This window comes from Calonectris borealis, chromosome 4, assembly GCF_964195595.1.
Source record: "Calonectris borealis chromosome 4, bCalBor7.hap1.2, whole genome shotgun sequence".
NCBI classification, from domain to species: Eukaryota; Metazoa; Chordata; class Aves; order Procellariiformes; family Procellariidae; genus Calonectris; species Calonectris borealis.
Window position 1 is genome coordinate 10,085,614 of NC_134315.1, and position 20,104 is coordinate 10,105,717.

Here is a 20,104-nt window from a genome sequence, read left to right on the forward strand (position 1 = left end):
GCCCTAGTAAAAATTTTCAGAAGAACTGAAAATAAACAAATACTGGAGATTAGTTGTTGATAGAAATATCAATGGAAGATGTGTAGCATGAGTACCTTAACTGGCTTCCCATTCTTTCAAAGACAGAGTAAAGAGCAGGCCTGCCAGAGACTCATTTTGTTCACGTTATCTATTGCTACTGACAAAAGCAAATTCTTGTGAAAAGATGTTAGTTCTATGTTTACAGTTCCCTCAGCACCATGACTGACTAAGTTTATTAAAGATACTGAGAACCGAGTGAGAAGTCTCTCTCAATTTTTCCTCTGCTTTTCCGTAGGGGATATTTTTAGCAAGCCCATCAGCGTAGAAAGGTCTGTGTTGAGGACACTGAAAAAAGTTTATGTAAGAACGTGGCTTATGAAGGAGTAAACTGAAAGGTAGTAAGAGCCAGGAAGCGATCCCTGATTCGCAATGGTACGCAGCAGATGATTGCCTATTTGCACAAATGCTCACATCTACAGATAAAGGAGTTTGTCTGCCTCTTAACACGGCCAAATAAGGTCTACTTTTTTTCCTGGTTTTTAAAAGAATTGATCTTACAGAGATATACACATTTGCACTATAAATTGCTCTCCAAGGCAAGCACGGACCTCATGACAGAGACAAATGCAGTCTGTATGTAATTATATAATCCCAATACGATGGTCTCTCTGAAACTCCCAACAAGCAAAAACCTTAGTGCAGGGGAAAGCAGGGGTGCTGATTCAAGGATGACTCTTCCCTCCAAATCACAGTTGAAGAAATATTTCAAAGTAAGGTGTTAAGTGGGCAGAGAGCTGTGAAGAGTGCTTTTCAAGAATATAAACTACTTAGTCCTTTCCCATTTTGCAGAGAGGAAGAAAGACTCATTCCACAATTCTGACCAAGCTCTGATGAATTTTAATAATTCTGACCAAGTCTCCTCCAACTGGGAGGAATGCAGTTTTTACCTACTTCCTAATTCCTCCAAGGAATGTGATTTGACCTACTTCTGTTCCAGGCTATTCTGTATTAGATTTCATGTTGTGTCATTAAGACTGGTCATGTCCCACCACAAGACTGGCTGGAACTTTTTTGTCCTAAAAATCCCTAGCACAGAGCACATGCAAATTGCTTCAGCACTGGGGGATGGAAGGTCAGCGTGTATGCATACTCCCATTTACAACATACTTTCATATGCACAGTCACATGTAAAGTACAATACCCATATACGAGAGGTTCAGAAAAGAGGATATTTTGTATTCATGATTGCTTGTGCCATGGGAAAGAGAAAAGTGAATGTTCCAGAATAATTTAAAACTGGACCTAAGAATCACTACAGAGTTAGAAACAATTACTCTACCTTTACCAACAGAACCAAGTCAGATTTAGACAAAAATTACTCTCAAAGAATGACTAATGACCATCTGTTCTTTACTTTAAAATATATCTTACTGTTAGAGAATGTAGCCAGAAAATTAATATTCTAGAGGCAGTCAGAAATACTATAAGAACAGAAACACAGCCATTGTTTCAGATAAACAGCAAAAGAGACAGCTTTTCTTATAACAGGGTATCCCAAACAGCAGTTATTGCATCTATGCAAATATTAAAGATTCTCTTGATTTTTAAAAATTGATATTCTAGAAAATAAACCTGAATTTTGATCTACAGAGTTCAGCTTACCTTTTCTCCAAATTATTCTTTCAAACAAGTTATTTTTTTTGGTTCTATAAGGAATACCATTCCATTTCTTGGCTTATCTAACATGCATAAATTGGCTCAAAATTCTCAGCTGGTACCAGATGTGTAGGAAGCATTTCATTAATGTCAGACTACACTCAGATCTGGAATGTTTCACTGCAGATATCTGCAGAATCAAGTATCACTGCAAAATATAAATAGCCATATAAGTAGCTAGAGACAAGTCCTCATTTTCTCAACTTCTTGGTTGAAGGGAACCCTGCATTACTCAAGGAATTAGATTAAGAAGAGATAAGACCAAAATAGGCATGGAATTGCCCTTGTGAAATGTTTATCATATAAACAATGCTTATAATGTATTTATTTTTCATATTGTAAAAACATTGCAAAGTTAACACACCTGAAGGCGAATACCAAGAAATAAGACATTATATAAAAGATTCATTCCAGACAGTAAACCTGCTTATACATTATAAAGGAACAGGTACCCTCTGGCAGATACAATGAATTAGCTTTTTACCTAACTTAGCTAGCAATTTTAAAACTACTCTCCATTTGTCATGTTAGAAGAGCAGCAAGACTCTTTCAGCACTTTAAAGATGTATTTCTAGAACAGTTCCTGGTGCCAAAGCTTGACTGTGAAATTTAGTCAAATATGTACAAGCAAACAAAACCCAATAATGTAATTGTATACAATATCATCTTTCACCCATGGAACCGATTTGCTTTACAGCTTTTAAGTTCCAAAGGATACTTGTGAGCCAGGTTAAGCAGTAGTATCCATACATAATGGAAAACAGGACCATGGAACAAGAAGATTGACTACATTTTCAGAAGTGGCCAGTCATTTTAGGTAACCATCTGTGAGCTGTAGGCCTTGTGCTGAAGTTGTTGGGCATTGACACTCATCCAAAACTTTGCAGGCAAATCTATGTTATTGTCTGCACACAATTTCTAAAACTACTTCAGTAACTGGTACATTCATCCCACCGATACTCACGTAGGCTGTAACTGGAAACCCCACCACTAAACTGTCAACCTGTCTTTCCCAAGCTATTAGTCTTACTTTTATTACTCTTACTTTTATACTTCATAATATACTTCTGGGTTCTAATTTGCAAAAAAAAGAACAAACAACTGCTCCAAAGGCCATCTAAACATCAGACAATAGTTGGGGAAAGACAAAGGTTGTATACATGAGGAATGACAACAGGAAAATGATAGGGGTTTGGTATGTATGACTCCATGGCAGTAAAAAAAAAAAAATTACCACTTCCCATTCTGCTTTTTGCAGTACCTCTGGTGTTTCTTTTTGGATACTCTCACAAGAAACACAATAAACAGCAAGTTAAACCCGTTTGGTTTCTAACATGTACTAGTTTTGATATGGTTGGGAGGAAAATTGTGAGATTAATGGTTTCTTACAATTATTTTAAGTGAAGGGGTGGCTACACACTCAATTTTAGACTCATTTAAACCAAATCCACAACATGTCTTATTTGAATAACAGCATATAGTTATTTAGCTAAGGACTGACCCCATTTAAGGAATGACCCCAGAAGCTATGTTTAAAGCAGATTGAAAAAAGCTTTAATTCAGAACTTTATTTCTTGACTTTTTAACCCTAATATTTTATTAAGTCAAGAGGGTATTTAAATGCAATTCCTTAGGTATTTTCTCTCTATTTTAAGAGAAAGGGCTAAAGAGGGAAAAAACCCAACCCATAAAGTGTTCCCAAGGCTTCAAAACTTGGGAAGAAAATAATAACAACTGCATGCAAATCCCTCTATCAGGAACAATCTAACAAGGCACCACCAGGAGTGGACTTGGCTAGACTACAGTATTACCACATATATTAGCAATGCCTAGCTCCATACATGTTAGGACATGTGCTAAAAGCCCCATCTGCTGTCAACCTTTTGAATTCCACAGTAGGGGAATTATTTTTCATACACTGCAAGATTTGCAGAAGCCCCTTCTTAGCTTCTTTTGCCCCAGTAGAGGTGGGCAGTGTGAGGTCAGTTGATTAAATTAAGTAATTTAACTAATGGGATTAGCCATGTGTCCTAAGCGATTCAGTCAGGAAAAAATTCTGCGTGTTGAAGACTACTGAATTTGAAACCAACAGCAACAACTTCTGCTCCACTCCCTGGCAGCTTCTGCAGCTGCCCACTCCGTTGGAAAAACATCTTCTGGAACCCTTCCTCAGCTCTTCAAACCTCAAACTGCAGTGCATTCTTGTTGTACTTACCATGTTGGACTTTGCAAAAACCACAGCTGTTGAAGCAGCATCTTGCTAAATAGATGCACTCTAAGAAACTCTACCTAGACAACTGGCTTATTCAAACTCACTATCACTCTGGCCTGGGTTTTCAGAAGAATGCAAAGATACTGTATTTCAAATGGAAATTAAAATAAACAACCTTGCCACAGTGCAGGATTTATCAACTTTAACAATGCTCTCTCCAAAATAGCTTTTTTGGTTATTATAGATAAAACTTCTATAAGAATGCATATGAACAAATAACTTAAGAGCATCAGTAATCAACAGAGCTGCTTTCTAACCATCAAATTTAATCTCAGATACTTGCAAGGTACTACATTTACTGTTTTTCTTAAAATTTAAACCAAAAAGGGATAAAACCTGCAAGATAAGGATATAGTAAAACTCAAGAAAAAATAGAACTGAAAAGTTAGAATATTGCTTAGGTTCTACTAAGATTTTCTCAGTTCCACCATGACGTTTTTTCTAACACTTCCTTGCAATCAAACATGCATTTAAAGCTCTCAAACGTTCACTCACACTGTAAAAGGACAAATAATATGAGATTAGAGCACAGAAATATTTAAACTTCAAAAATAATCCTGAACTGGAAAAACTGAAAGTGAAAAACGGAAATAGTATAGCGCTTTGAAGAAATAGTATGTAACATCAGCTCTAGTATCTGATATAGGGATAGAAACACATCAGTCCCAGCTTTTACGCCTTATCCAGAACTTGACAGAGGACAGACAGACAGAACCTGGATACCTGATACTGGATACAAATACTTCCAAAGGCAAAGAGTCATTTCATATAGCTCTTCAGCAGTCCTCTGCAACACACAAGCAACTATTCTGTATGGCATAATAAAAAGTGAGTTAATTTAGCATCCAATTCCAGTAGATACTCATTGAGTTTAACTCCTGTGTGTAGCAGAAATGGAGACGGAGAAGCAGCACTGAAGAACGTTTTCCAGCAAGAGGAACTCTAAGGGATAGGGAAACTTATTAGCAAAACATTTTCATATCACCTCCATCGGTTCCCTCAAAAAAAAAAAGAAAAGAACAACCAGCTGAAGCATTAAAGCATCCTAGGGTCTAGGAGAATCCCGCAGGAATTCGGTATCCAGCCGTGGGAGTCAAAGCTGAGAAAAACTAATTAAAATATTAGGTGGAGCCTTAAAATTTTAATTAGAAAAGAAAGCTTTCTCTTCATTTTTCACCTTCAATGCCGCTGTAAGTATGAAGAAATTCTCTCTTTTCTCCTCCAATATAATTGTGGTTTACAATGTATCTTGGTTTTAGGCATTGACAAAAACTCTGCAAAAACTGCAGCTACTATAGTGATTTTAGTTAATTACACATAATCTCAAAACTCCCAAACGTGCTATTCTAAGGGGTTTTTTTTTGGGGAAAAAAACAATCTGTAAAATAAAATCCAATTTCTGAAAGCTAGTAATTTTTGTTCTGTTAGTAGCACAGGGAACACCAAATGACATTCAACAACAGATTTTTACACATCATTAAAATGAACATGATCATAAATGTGGCCAAATTACTAAAAATGAAAATTACAAGTGAGCTATGTGGAAACAAGAACACAAACCCATTATGATCACTTTTGTAGTCTCCAGCCAGATGATATGCCACCTGGAATACAGCCCCCAAATGGCAAATTTTGGGGTGTCTACCAGTTTTGCTAGAACAGACTTATTGCCTCTGCCACTGATGCTAGTCAGCTTAAAATATTGGCCTATTTCACTTGATTTACACAGAGAGGAAGATATTTTATATTTAATTTACTTCAACAATATTGGATATTTTAACATCACTAAAATACGAAGTTTATAATTTTAATAGGGAAAGACCAAAAAACTTGCAACAACTGAATTTTCACCTTCCCACTGTAACAAGCACTTGTTAACAAGTAGTTCACACAAGCTGCCTGGGTTATTCCTTGAGAAAATAAAATCTGCATCAGTTACTTGTTACTGAAGACAAAGATACACATATAATATACCCAAAAATACCTTGTGGAATTTCCTAAAAAGGAACATTATATCTTAGAAAATGCTACACCATTTGGAGATTTGATTTTTTTGTCTTGCAGGGTGAAGAACAAGATAGGCATGAAACACATTAAGAAGAATCCTGGCGGTGAAAAACTAGAGACATCTGCTTCAGTCACATATGTCTCGCTGACTAAAATCATAAGCAAAAGCTGACAGACCTCATCAGTGCTGACTTTTTTGTTTTGCTGGTACTGCTCAGCTGGTTGTTGGGGCAAGGGATTTAGCAGCAAAGCAAGAAGACTGTACACAGCAGCCTGTTTATGACTGTATTAATATGCATATTAACTGCCCTCTCTGCTTGAGTGACAGAGCTATACAAAACATAGACTCACAGTGCCTAAAACATACAGTTTGCAGTTCAAAATCATTAGGCAGGAATAGCATCTATTCTAGAAGTCATTCTGATTTGCTCAAGGTATAAACCCCTTTCTCTTCCCACAGCTTTTCTCACTGAGCTCTTTATTTCCATGATTCCAGTACAGTACATGTAAAGCCATTACCACCAGCCTTTTTCTGGTTATGAGCAGTCTTTCCATGAAGAAGAGCTCTACAGAAAAAAAGGGGAAAAAATCTACAGTAATGCATTGATCAAAACAAAATGACAGTACCAAACACTAATGCAGAATTAATCTGTCATTTTGCATAGCTTAAACAAATATAACCTAACCAGATTAACTAAGGTAGAACTCTGGAGATCTGGAGACACAGCTGATCAGGTAGACTGTGACACATCAGTTAAAACATATTGTTAACATATTTGTTGTCCTCCACACTATCATCTACAAGATCCCCAGAGTAGTTGTGATCTCTTTATTAAAACTTGTGGGCATGTAATTTGCGCTATAGCTTTCATAGCATAGATTAATGCATAGCTCTGGACTGCGAGGCGAAAGAACTGAATTCTCCCAGTATAATTTGCAGTCCTGCTGAATGACCAAGTTATTTTTCCTTCTTGCCTCCTCTTCGAGACACTGAGTTCTACTGATGAAAAAGCACAGTATAAAACCTGGTTTTGTAAAAAACTGTCCACCCACAAGAACTTGGCTTGGTCTGCAAGATGGGCAAGAAACTGGCTCTCGGGTCACACGCAGAGAGTGGTGATCAATGGTTTTACAGCCTGCCACAAGTGGATCCCCCCCAGGGATCAATACTGGGCCCCACACTGTTCAACATCATCACAAATGATCTGGGCGATGGGATTGAGAACACCACCACCAAGTTTGCTGATGACACCAAACTGGGTGGTGAGGTGGACATGTCAGAAGGGAAAGCCATCTTACAGAGAGACCAGGACAGGCTGGAAGAGGGAGCTAGCAAAGAACAGTATGGAGTTTAACAGAGACAAGTGCAAGGTCCTGCAGCTGGGACGACACAACCAAAGAGCCCAGTGCAGGCTGGGATCTGTGTGGCTGGGGAGCAGCCTTGCTGAAAGGGACCTGGGGGTCCTGGTGGACAACAAGCTGAACAGGAGTCAGCAGTGCGCTGCTGCAGCAAAGAAGGCAAATCGGACCCTGGGCTGCATCCGCAGGGGCATTACTAGAAGAGATAGAGATGTGATCATCCCAATCTACCAAGCGCTTGTCAGGCCACACCTGGAGTAGTGTGTCCAGTTCTGGTCTCCATAATTCAAGAAAAGACACAGACAGACTGGAGAGGGTCCAAAGGAGGGCCACGAAGATCATGGAGAACCTGTCCTACAAGGAGAGACTGAAGGAATTAGATCCTTTCGCCCTGGAGAAGAGAAGGCTCGGGGGACCTCATCACAGTATTCCAGTACATAAAGGGTGGCTACAAAAAGGATGGAGGCTCTCTCTTCACAAGGAGCCCCATGGAAAGGACAATGGGCAACAGGTACAAGTTGCACCAGGAGAGGTTTCAACTTGATATAAGAAAGAAATATTTTACACTAACAACAATCAATCACTGGAACAACCTCCCCAGGGACATGGTATAGTCCCCATCGCTGGAGGTTTTCAAGGTCTGATTGGACAGGGTGCTAGAAAATCTCATCTAGGCTCCCTTTCCCACGACAGGTTGGACCAGATGATCTTTTGAGGTCCCTTCCAACCTGGGCTATTCTATGAACTCACTGGCAAGGTAGCTTCAAACAGTCTCCTGCAAAACACCCTCTATTTCTGAAGCAGGTAATCAAAATTTCATCTCATTTATAAACTAAGATAACCTTCCCTGCCTTGTTTCACATGTGTGTTTATACTAACAGAGATATACTCAAAATATGCAATAAAGTAAGCGATATCCTTCAACTATATCCAGCAAGCCAATGACTTTGGGCTCTGCTCACATGTAGGCAAATACAGGTATTTTAACAAAAACAGCCAGAAAAATATCCCACTCTAATTGTTGGCAGACTCTTGCTGTTTTGGCACAGACCTGAGTCACAACACATTTCAGATACCTCCTTTTACAGACTGTAAATAACACAGGCTAAAACTTCACCACCAATTTTTGTAAATGCCTAAAACTGTAGAAAAATATACCACAGAACACCAGTATTTAAGCTACAATGACATATCTAAAAAAAAAAGTGACTGCTGACAAGGGAAAGCATCTATTGTATCATTAAGGTTAGTTTTAAGAGTTATTATTTATATTTAATGTTGTCATTTGTTGGCTCATCATAACTTGAAAATAAAGAAGTAGGCTTTACCATGTACTCTAGGCAGGCAAACCCTTGAATACAGATTCATCATTATTTCTTCCTCCTTTGCACTGTCTTACACCAGAAACTCCAATGAGGCTTGAAATTAACTAATTGGAACTATCTTGCTCTTCTGTTGTCTCACTTATTTTTCCTCATCATTCCCAAAACAACACTTTTCTTGCTGTTTTCCATCTCCAGTCTTTCAAAAAACTTAGGTTCATTCTTGACTTTAAGCATATCGAGTCATCTCATTCTGTTAGCATACGAATAGCCTTCACTTAGGTTTCCACTCAGATTAATGGCTTTATCAATATCTTGCCCAATAATTCCAATCCATGTTGAAAGCTGAGAAATTCCTGCAGTTTATTTTTAAAAACTATTGACTTTAGTATTTCCAACACTGAAATGGATAAGATGCCAGCAGTGTATTTTATTAGCTGCCTATTTACAATTCAGTAAGTTATAGTTATATTAAAAATTGTTCTAAAAATTACTTTATGAAAAGAAACCATTAAAAAGGAAAAACTGGATGGATTGTTTCCTAGAGCTAATACAAACAATGGACCAATTGCCACTTCCTGCTGTAGTTATAAACATCTAATTTTCACTCAAGTCAGCAGCATTATTCCACAGTCACATTCATGTAAAAAAATTCTGCATACTCTTGCAAGTCTGCATAAAACCACAGTTTCTCTGAAACCTTCTGAAATACATGGAATACATTTATTCTTTGTTGAGAAGGTTGACTACTGATATGGGCACCTCAAGTCTGGATACTGCTTAACAAACATTTTGCAAAAAATCATCTTCTGAAATGGGCTGAACATTTAACTTCTTGACCATCAGACCTCTGAGATGAGAAGGAGCAACGTCCTACACAGATCGGGTACCAATGATATAATCAACCTTTCCTTAGCAAAACCATTTGAGAAACCCTTTGTACCTTTTTCAATTTGTACTCTAGAAAACTCGAGCAAGGTTTCAAAATGTTTTTCAAATTACTGTGTGAGCAGAGTCAGTAATCAAAGTATGCAATCATAGTTCTGATTTAAGACCGAAAATCTTTGGCCCAGATGCATTTCAACAAATTACATACTTAACCGAGGCTTCCACTTTTCTGCATTGACTAAACAGGGAAACTACAGCAGCAAAATTCCTAATTTAGGTATATCAGTTTGGTGCCTAAAATTAGGTGGGATGAATATAGCTCAAAAAATTACACAGCAATGCTTGATGATGGAAAAAGTCTAAGGCAGTAAATCACAGGCTGATTTGAAGCAGCCTTCTCTAACAGGTCCCAAATGGTTCCTACAGTCCTGACAGCTTTTTCCTCCCAATAAAAACCAAAATGGCAAAAAACGACCCATGGGTTGAACAGTGCTCTGGGATCCAAGGAGTGGGAGTTTTCCCCCTAGTTCTCCATTTGGAAAACAATAAATATATACATATATAGAATTCCATATATACAATACTTCATTGTTTCAAATCCATTCAGTCTATGCTATTTAATACACTAGTAGTTCATTCACCACCCTATGCTATTCTGGCTAAGCTGGTTTTGCAGAGCAGAATTGTTTGAAAGCACTTGAGTATTTCCAAAACACTGCAATCTGAACAACACAAAACTTTCAGCCTCAGTATTGGTTATCTAACAGCACAAAGGAATTGTTTATGATTCACAGGAGATTGAAAGGCCACATAAATGCATTTCAAGAATTCTACGTTTAGCTAATTATTTTTCAGAAAAAATTGCAAATGCTACATTTAAATTTCTAGTTGTCTTTAAGTGAAAACAGCAAGAAATTAAGTACATTAAAATGGCATATTTCAGAGGAAAAAAGAAACAATCAAAAAACCAATTTAAGTATTATTTTGGATATGCACATGACATCAGGGAGAATTTAGTTATTTCAGAAAAGAACGTTTTTAGAGATTGGCTTTGCAAGGAACATGCTTGTTGTAGTGAACAAATGCTACAACTCTTGAGAAGTGTTTAATAGCCAAATAAAAGTTTTTAGGTAATACAAGATAAAAGAACAAAATAACATATTCTAAAATATAATACAAATACATGTACTGAATATTACATTTCTATGCACACAGATCTAGGAACATACTACTATGAAGCAGTCAGAGTTCTGAGGGTTTTTTTCCTTCTTTTATTATATTAAATTAAGTTGTTAAAAGGAGTTTAAACTTTTTTTAAACTAAGTATTTGAAAAGGGGAAATTCATATCAGTATAGTCAAGTGGGCACTTAGCTATTTTTTTTATTGGACCATAAACTACAATAGCTAGATCTCTAGTAATATAGAATCAGATACAGAAAAACAGGCAACTTGGATTTCTTGCGTAACACCCAGAGATGACACAATGCTATAGTTCAGTGGAAAAAAGCACAAATGCACATGTACAAATACTGCCTTATAAATCAAACTTCAAGCAAAACAAAACTTGAAAAAAGGGAAAAGACAGATCTAAGAAAAGACAGATGCTTTACCTAAGCATCAATACAGTGGTAACTACAATACTAACGTACAAAGGCAGTAAAGTAAGGCCTTGAAAAGAGGTGGTGCACCTCATGAAGACTTATTCTCACTGCTCCAGTTATTCCTGAAGAATGAGGTTACTTCTATTGTCCGTTCAGACAGCCCTGTGTGAAACTTTGATGTACACAGTATTTAGAAGAGAGCAACTGTTGCATGCAGGTAAATTGGGTTTTGTTTGAAGAACAGTTGAAAGGAAATACATTTCAAAACTAAAACCATGAAAAATAGTTTTAGTTGCATCTTTCTGCCCTTATTTTAAAAATACAGAACTCTCAAAAAATTAAGCCTGAAGACGTGCACATCCTAAAAAAATACACATTATTATATGTATTATTTCCTCTATCACTGCTAGAAAAGACTTTTTAACGCCCTCTTTCTATCCCCAAACCTAGACAAAATTAGGAATTCCTGAGGTTCAAATGAAGTGCTGGATAGAGATAAACAGATGAGAAAGGGAGGACAAGAAGCAGTGGAAGAAGATCTACATTGACGGAAATATTGGTATTTCAATCTGCCTGTACCAGAGTAATAATGTTATTGCATACAATGTTATGCATAGCCTAAAAAAAGCAAAGAACTCACACTTCTGCTTTAGTAACATTTTTCTGCCCTAAACTTTATTCCCCTATTGTTCTCATTAAGTGCTCTGAACAAAACTAATTAAAGTTAAAACTCCCATGCCGTTTCAGAAGATGAGAATATAAACTAATATTCTTACCAGTTTTGGCCAACAATACTGTGGAAGTTAAATTACTGTTAACTGGAACGCTCCCCTCATTTTACTAAGTGAAACAAAATGGAAAAAACATGTTTTCTAGAAAGCCAAGACCTAGCTGAGTCAAACATTTGGTACTTTTCAAGCTAAAACCTGACATCTCTCTTAAGAAATGCTATATGGACAAATAAAAGGGGGATCATGGACATATATAATTCATTGCAGTATGCATTAAAACTTTTCCGTAAATAGTTGCCTCTCAATTGCCACAGCACTGAAGAAAACCGCTAGGAAAAAAAAAAACACACCTGCTGTTCAAAAGGAAGAATACTCAGAAGTGTTGCTGTCACTTGATTGTTAATTCAATGAAAATTTTTAACCAAGCATAATTCAATACCATTTGTCAAATCTGACTGCAAAGTGATGTTATTACCTCAGAGCGTATATGCTGGAGAGACTACATGTAGTGACAGAAACACTCTCATAGTCACTGCTGGAGATGGAGCTGAGGGGGGAATCACGTAAGCCATCCTGAGAACTGAAAAAACATATGGAAACAAAATGAACTGCTGAAGCAAACAAAGGTAAAAAACAGAGCACTGTGATAACTCATGGCTTGTCATGGATTATACAGAAATAAGAGCAAACTGGCAGTTTTTTTGCTCTTCAGAAAATGACACAAACCTATTCTGTTTTCTTCCCAAGAGGGCAGACAATTTGGCGAAGTCAGGGGCACACATTTTATAAAAATCTTCAATTTAATTCGTGTCATACAATTAAAACATTCAGGAAAAAACCAAGGATCTTACATTTTCATAGGGTATAGAGGGATTAGCATGCCCATGCTGCTAAGTGTGGTTTAATAGACATAAGACGAAGACATAACAAAACTGAAAGTTCGTAAAGTCACTGTGTGTTTCAGCCCAAGACACCGTAAACAATAAGCTTCAAGAACTTCTGAAATACCATGACAAGTTTGATCTAAGTTTCCTTCCAACACGAAGGAAAAAGTCTGTGAGAAAGCAGAAAGCTGACTCTTCAGTGAAGGAGATGAAGATAATACCCGTACCCCTATATTTGCTCAGTCCTTATAACTGCCATATATGTATCTCGAATTTTGTGCTTTAAACCAACCAGATGAGCAGGAAGGAGCAGTGCCATGGCAAACCACTGACACTTCATTAGACGAAATCCACCAGCTACGAAATAAAAGGATATGAATAATTTAAATGAATAGTATGTAACTTGCCTCTGGCATGCCTGGGCTAATGAAATGCCTTTAAATAACACATCATTTTAGATCTTACATCATATTATCAACATAAACTAGGATTAGAAGATTTATAATAGTTTCATAAGCACTACAAAACTATCCTGGAAAAACCAATTTTTTGTTTCAGTAACAATTTACTGCTCAGCTACTGGAAATTCCACAAGCTGAAAAAAATTAAATTATACTAGGTAAGAAAATATGTGATCTTGAGCAGAGGTATCAAAGCTGTATTGGCTCTAGGCAGAGTAGAAGAATCATTCAAGCCTGCTGAACTCAAATGTTCAGTCAACAGAAATCTTTGGACAATGCAGAGAGAAACCTAAATATCTTCAGTTAAAAGAGATTAATTATATAGGTCAGGATTATTTTACCTTCTCCACAATTACTAGCAGATTTTTTTTATGTTCTTTTGATTTGTAGGCATATGTGGGGTACATATTCATGCCAGCTATGTTCCAAATTCTTTTCTTCTACCAAGTTTACTATTGTAGCTATTTTTGCAGCTAGAAATCTGGGAAAATGCTTAAGGGGTATTCTTCAAAGCAGTGTACGGAAGGTATGTGCTCTAATCCCACTATGAAATAATAGGATTTGTTCGCATACCTCCCACTAATCGCTTGGAAAATGTACCCCTTCATGTTCCTCATTTCTGATTGCCAATTTGAAAATAAATCCCAAGTGTACTATGGTTTAGTTGAAAGGAGAGCCATCACAACTGGAAAATAATTTTATCAGACTTGAACAAAAATCTATTTAACTTTCATTCATTTTATATAATTTCCCTTGCTAATTCTGCTCATTATGAAGAGATATATGCATTTAAACAAAGGCTTACTCTTTTATAGCTCATCACCTTTACCCATCCAATCTTACAATATGGTCATGCTACTAAAAGATAGTTTTACTATCTGTTTTATGGCAGCTAAATGATATTAAAAAAACATTAGCATGTGATTTCACAGCATGATTGAGCAGGAGAAGCTGTCTTGCAAAGATGAAATGTATTGTTCAGAATCAAGTAATCTTTGAACAGCAGAACCAGGAAACAAGAACAACTAGCAAACTCAGCACCTTCTTTTATTCTCTCTCTCCTCCCCGCCATTTCCAGATTTTTCCAGTGTAACAATCCTGCCAGCTGGATTTGGGTAGTAACACTTTTTCTGAAAGGTGTCAGGTTTGCTGTCCTTCAGTACCTTCTGTGAAGCTATGGATATTTGAAATCCAGTCAAAATATCTCTCTTAAGAGTAGATAATATTTATTGTCAACGTTGTCCCAAGTCACAGAATCACTTTCTATCCTGCGCTAACTTTGTGGAGCGCACAGTCCAAGCCAGAAGGCAAAATGATAAAGAAGGCATAATGTGCTAGACCTTGATAGTAAGTAAACCTGATGAGTAACCTCAGAACGTAATGGCACATGACCAGCTTACCAGATTACCAAAGATCTCAATGCTATCATCGTTTCATCTTCACGGATGTTTCTGTGATCAGCTTACAAGCCTCATCTCATACCTCTTCTCCATATTTTTTCCCCCTCATTTGAATCCTCTCTCACTTCTAATCAGTCCCTATTAGCATAACTTTTTCTCATCAGCTCCACTATCTCATCTCTTTTTAAGCCTTGTCTTAACACTGTTTGCCGTTCTAAACTACTTCTTAAATGCCTTCATTTCCCACTACTCCATCTTCTACTTGGTGCACAAACCTGGCCACGCTGAGGCATCCGCTGATTTCAGGGTTAGATATCCATCCGGTCAGGCATCATTTGGCAATGTAAACTGCTTGGACACACTTGACACAAACCATGCTCACAGAGGTTAGTTTGTTGTAGTAAAGGATGTGCAGTTTTGACAATTACTATGTGTAAACATTTGTCTCATTCCTGTGCACCAACAGAGATTGAATTTTTGTACCAGAAATAATATTTATTATTTACAATGTTTATTTCTGGTTCACATTCAGGCTGTAACTCTTCAGCTAAGAAATTCTGTGTTTATTTAGTACCAAGAAATGGGAATCCAATAATGATAATTCTGTTTTATACCTACTCAGTGCTATACTAAACAGCTTTTTTTTTTCCTAAAAAACAACAAAAAAAGACTCTTGACATACTCACTGCATTCTTGCTCAGTACACGCAGATTCAGGATACCTCTTTATAGAGTTTTCTTTTCATTAGTGTCTTCCTGAAGATTCGCTCTGCTTTTCTAAGATGCTGGTAGAATTGACCTGCTTTTCCCAACTCACGATTCCTGGTATCAGCTGATGGTACTTCAGCGCACATGTTCATTAGCACAATTATAAGAAATGGTATGTGCATACAGACACTCTCCAGCTGAGAGCAGCTAACCCTTTCTTCCCACACCAGCCCACAGGCGACCTGAACTTCACCGCATCTCATGCTCATTTGAAACTAATGCCATGTTGGATTGGGATTCATAGGACTGTTTAAACTGTGTAAGGTGGCAAAAGTTTGTTTCGTTTGTGAGGTCTTGAACGCCTACAGTGCTATTTTAAAAATTACATTCTAGCATGGGATAAAACCGCCACCCATGCTCATCAAAATAGAATTCTTCAACACTTCTGATAAAAATATAGAATAGATGTTTGAGGCAACAGACCAAAGTGACATGGGGTGATGTGGCTGCCTCTTTTCATGGAATACTGGCAGACTGAATTAATGAATCATTTGTTTAAAGCTGTTGGCCATTTTTTGTAACTATATTAAGGAAAAAAACAAATTGAAAGCCACCTTTATCCTGGCTTGTGTGCTCTTTTCTACTGGAACGTGTTTCCAGCCTCTTACGTTTAATTAAACTCTCATTGTTTCACAGGATGGTTTCTTCATGAATTTTATTACTTGAGTTACAATTACATTCCATGTGACATTAGTTAATTAGAATCATAGAATCATTTAGGTTGGAAAAGACCTTTATGATTATCAAGTCCAATCGTTAACCTAGCACTGCCAAGTCCACCACTACACCATGTCCCTAAGCACCACATCTACAGGCCTTTTAAATATCACCAGGGATGGTGACTCAACCACTTCCCTGGGCAGCCTGTTCCAATGCTTGACAACCCTTTCAGTGAAGAAATTTTTCCTAATGTCCAATCTAAACCTCCCTTGGTGCAACTTGAGGCTGTTTCCTCTCATCCTATCACTAGTTACTTGGGAGAAGAGACCAACCCCCACCTCACTACAGCCTCCTTTCAGGTAGTTGTAGAGCGCGATGAGGTCTCCCCTCAGCCTCCTCTTCTCCAGACTAAACCCCAGTTCCCTCAGCCGCTCCTCATCAGACTTGTGCTCCAGGCCCTTCACCAGCTTCGTTGCCCTTCTCTGGACACGCTCCAGCACCTCAATGTCCTTCTTGTAGTGAGGGGCCCAAAACTGAGGATTCGAGGTGCGGCCTCACCAGTGCCGAGTAGAGGGGCACGATCACCTCCCTGCTCCTGCTGGCCACACTAGTTCTGATACAGGCCAGGATGCCATTGGCCTTCTTGGCCACCTGGGCACACTGCTGGCTCATGTTCAGCCGGCTGTCAACCAACACCCCCCAAGTCCTTTTCCTCTGGGCAGCTTTCCAGCCACTCTTCCCCAAGCCTGTTTGGCACAGATCTTCTCTATCTCACACTACATGAGAGCTAACTCTAAAGCCTCATGTGTCAGCTACACAAAATCCACTCAAATAAGCGGCTTTTAAAACTGTTTTACCTATTATACTCATTTCAGGAATCTGTATGTTGAGAGTTAATACTCACTGTGAATACACTGTTGCTGCATTTGATATATGGACCTAGTAAAAGGCAAGCTGGTAAAAACACTAACATCTTTTATTTGCACGCTAAGGCTTCATAACAGCAGTCACATTATCGGATACTACACAAATCAGTGTTCAACAGACAAGGTCAAACACTGCCACTTTTAATTTGAAACATGTATTGTTAAAAAGAAGGGGAGGAGGAATTGAAAAAAATTCATTTGTACTGAATCTGAATTTGGCCAGTTGCACAAAGAAAAGAAACAGAATACCAGAAAGGGGAACAGAGGAATTTAAATCAACAGCCAGATAAGGGATTGCTTAAGGGAAGTTTTGCAGTTGAAAGGCTGATCCTTTATTCCCAATCAACTATTATTTCCTTCTTGCTGATGAGAAGTTTTCTTACTCCTGAATAGGTAGTTAAAAGACTAATCAATACAAGACACTAAGCAGACATGTTTTTGTTCATGTGAACATGCACAGCTGTCCATTAATTTTTATGAAAAAGGCAACTTCGTCATGTAAAGACACACAATTTTCTTTAGTCTTACTGTGACTGTAATATTATAGGGAAAGCATGAATTTAAGACATTTAATCAAGGTAATTTGCATTGCAATATCAATTAATCTGGTTTTGATAAAGGAGCACTTATAGAATCAAATGCTATAAATTAAAAGACAAGCTAGAAAGGTAATTTGTGTGGGTTTGGTTTGGTTTTTTAAATGTTAATGCTAGCCATCCCCAAAATACAAATGCTTCTTTTCCATGCCTTTATAAAGGTGGAATGACTTATCTTAAAGTTGCTGTACTGAAAATGTGCACACATGTCATATGTTGCTGAGGAGCGAACAAAATAAAATACAGGCAGAAAAATCAAAATCAGAAACCAACTGTATAAAACAGGTGTTCATCTTTTTACAAAGTCATTCTAATATGCTGAGGAAATTAAATTTTAAATATATCATAATATAAACTATTGTAATATATATCACAATATACATTATTTTAGACTACAGAATTGCAACACTAAGAAATGGGACAACTTGAATTGCAGTACAGATCAGCAAACAGCAAAACATGCTCTTCCAAGGATGCCTCATTCCTCCTCCTTACACTGCAAAAGTATATGGCAAAATATTCTAATTTTTAAGCCCCAACAAATAAATGCGAACAGCGCCAGCATCTAACAGCTGATGGACACAGCTAGAGCTTGCAGAAAGCGTGAAGATAAGAAGATCTCCTCGCTATAAATTTCAGCTCCTTTCGCCAATTCTCAGGTGCACTGTTCTCTTCATCAAGAGAACACTCACCAAATAAATTAAGATCAAGGAAAATGGAAAAAAAAAAATGTATAATTTAAGCTAGACATAATAGACCTGCAGGGGAAAAGGAGAGAAACTATGCTTAAGATTCATTTTTTATATTAGAATTGTTGCAAGGTCAGTATGTAGATAAAGACGCAACAGAACCAGGTATTTAAGACTAAAACATGAAAACAATAGCATTGCGTGACAATATGAAACAAGCTGCCAAACTTCATAAAACATGTAGAAGAATTAGCAGTTTTACAAGGATTCTTCAACTCTGGAAACAACAGAAAGCCAAGTATTTCCAAAACACCAAAATGAACATGACCTTCACTCTTTGTAAATTTCTCTCCCCTTGGAAAAAGCAGGCAGAATGCTATGACACAATGAGCATTTTAAAATTCTGTATAGCTTGCTTCCAGTTGAAAAAGAACTAATACTAGATACAGATCTAAAGCTTGGTTTTGATGTAAACTTATGTCCTTTTTTACCCCAAAACACCAAATGCTGCTTTGTCATAGTTTTATCATCTTCTGTACTATTCTTACATTGTTTCCCCCCTTTAACAGTTTGTTTTGCTACATGAGAGCCTTTACTTATCACATTGTCATAGAATCATAGAATCATACAGGTTGGAAAAGACCTCTAAGATCATCGAGTCCAACCGTCAACCCAACACACCATGCCCACTACACCATGTCCCTAAGCGCCTCATCTACACGTCTTTTAAATACCTCCAGGGATGGTGACTCCACCACTTCCCTGGGCAGCCTGTTCCAAGGCCTGACCACTCTTTCAGTAAAGAAATTTCTCCTAATGTCCAATCTAAACCTCCCTTGGCGCAACTTGAGGCCATTTCCTCTCGTCCTATCGCTAGTTACTTGGCAGAAGAGACCAACCCCCACCTCGCTACAACCTCCTTTCAGGTAGTTGTAGAGCGCGATAGGTCTCCCCTCAGCCTCCTCTTCTCCAGGCTAAACAGTCCCAGTTCCCTCAGCCGCTCCTCATAAGACTTGTGCTCCAGGCCCTTCACCAGCTTCGTTGCCCTTCTCTGGACACGCTCCAGCACCTCAATGTCCTTCTTATGGTGAGGGGCCCAAAACTGAACACAGGATTCGAGGTGCGGCCTCACCAGTGCCGAGTACAGGGGCACGATCACCTCCCTGCTCCTGCTGGCCACACTAGTTCTGATACAGGCCAGGATGCCATTGGCCTTCTTGGCCACCTGGGCAGCAGGTGTCCCTTCAGCAGATCAGATACTGACTACATCTTTGCTAGCGCTTTTCTCATATTTGCATCTCATTAATGCTGCTGCCCAAGACTCTCCATGCCCTTTGTGTTTTATGTCTTTGAGATACGTACAAGCAAATAATAGAGAAAGACCTAACATCAGCTATGACTTAAAAACCAAAGTAGTAAAGACATGTCAATACCCAAATCTTAAGTAAAGAGCATTTAATCTGTATTTTAAACTCCACGGAATATTGAGGCTAGATAAAGAAGCCTGAAATACCAGGTATTTCAGACTTAAAGGATTAATTACGGTAAACCTGACTGGATCATTGAAATTATACCTATAAATAATGTCATATTGCATAGTATAAGAACTGACTTACTAAAAGAAACAGTTTGTGTCATAACGTACACATTGACAGCTGCTTGATTCAGACAAGGGAAAGAAAATTTTCCTCTCCTAGTTGGTGACTTACAGTAACTGGAAAGTAAATACATTTATCAGTTGGATGAATGAGCATATCCTGCAGCTATTCCATGTATATTAGATGGCTTATTGTTCTAGCTAAT

General features: G+C 37.9%; 1 protein-coding gene across 6 annotated transcripts in view; it reads right to left on the minus strand.

Annotated features, from left to right (window-relative positions):
• Positions 1-20,104, minus strand: part of ZFYVE28 (zinc finger FYVE-type containing 28) — a 170,962-nt gene that overhangs the window by 18,929 nt on the left and 131,929 nt on the right. For 5 of the 6 annotated variants that reach the window (XM_075148582.1, XM_075148577.1, XM_075148579.1 and 2 more), the window contains one exon: positions 12,394-12,498. The exons of the other annotated variant lie outside the window; for it this stretch is intronic. In XM_075148582.1, the coding sequence (XP_075004683.1) occupies positions 12,394-12,498 (105 nt within the window). The remainder of the gene's footprint in view (positions 1-12,393; positions 12,499-20,104) is intronic. 6 annotated transcript variants of the gene reach the window in all.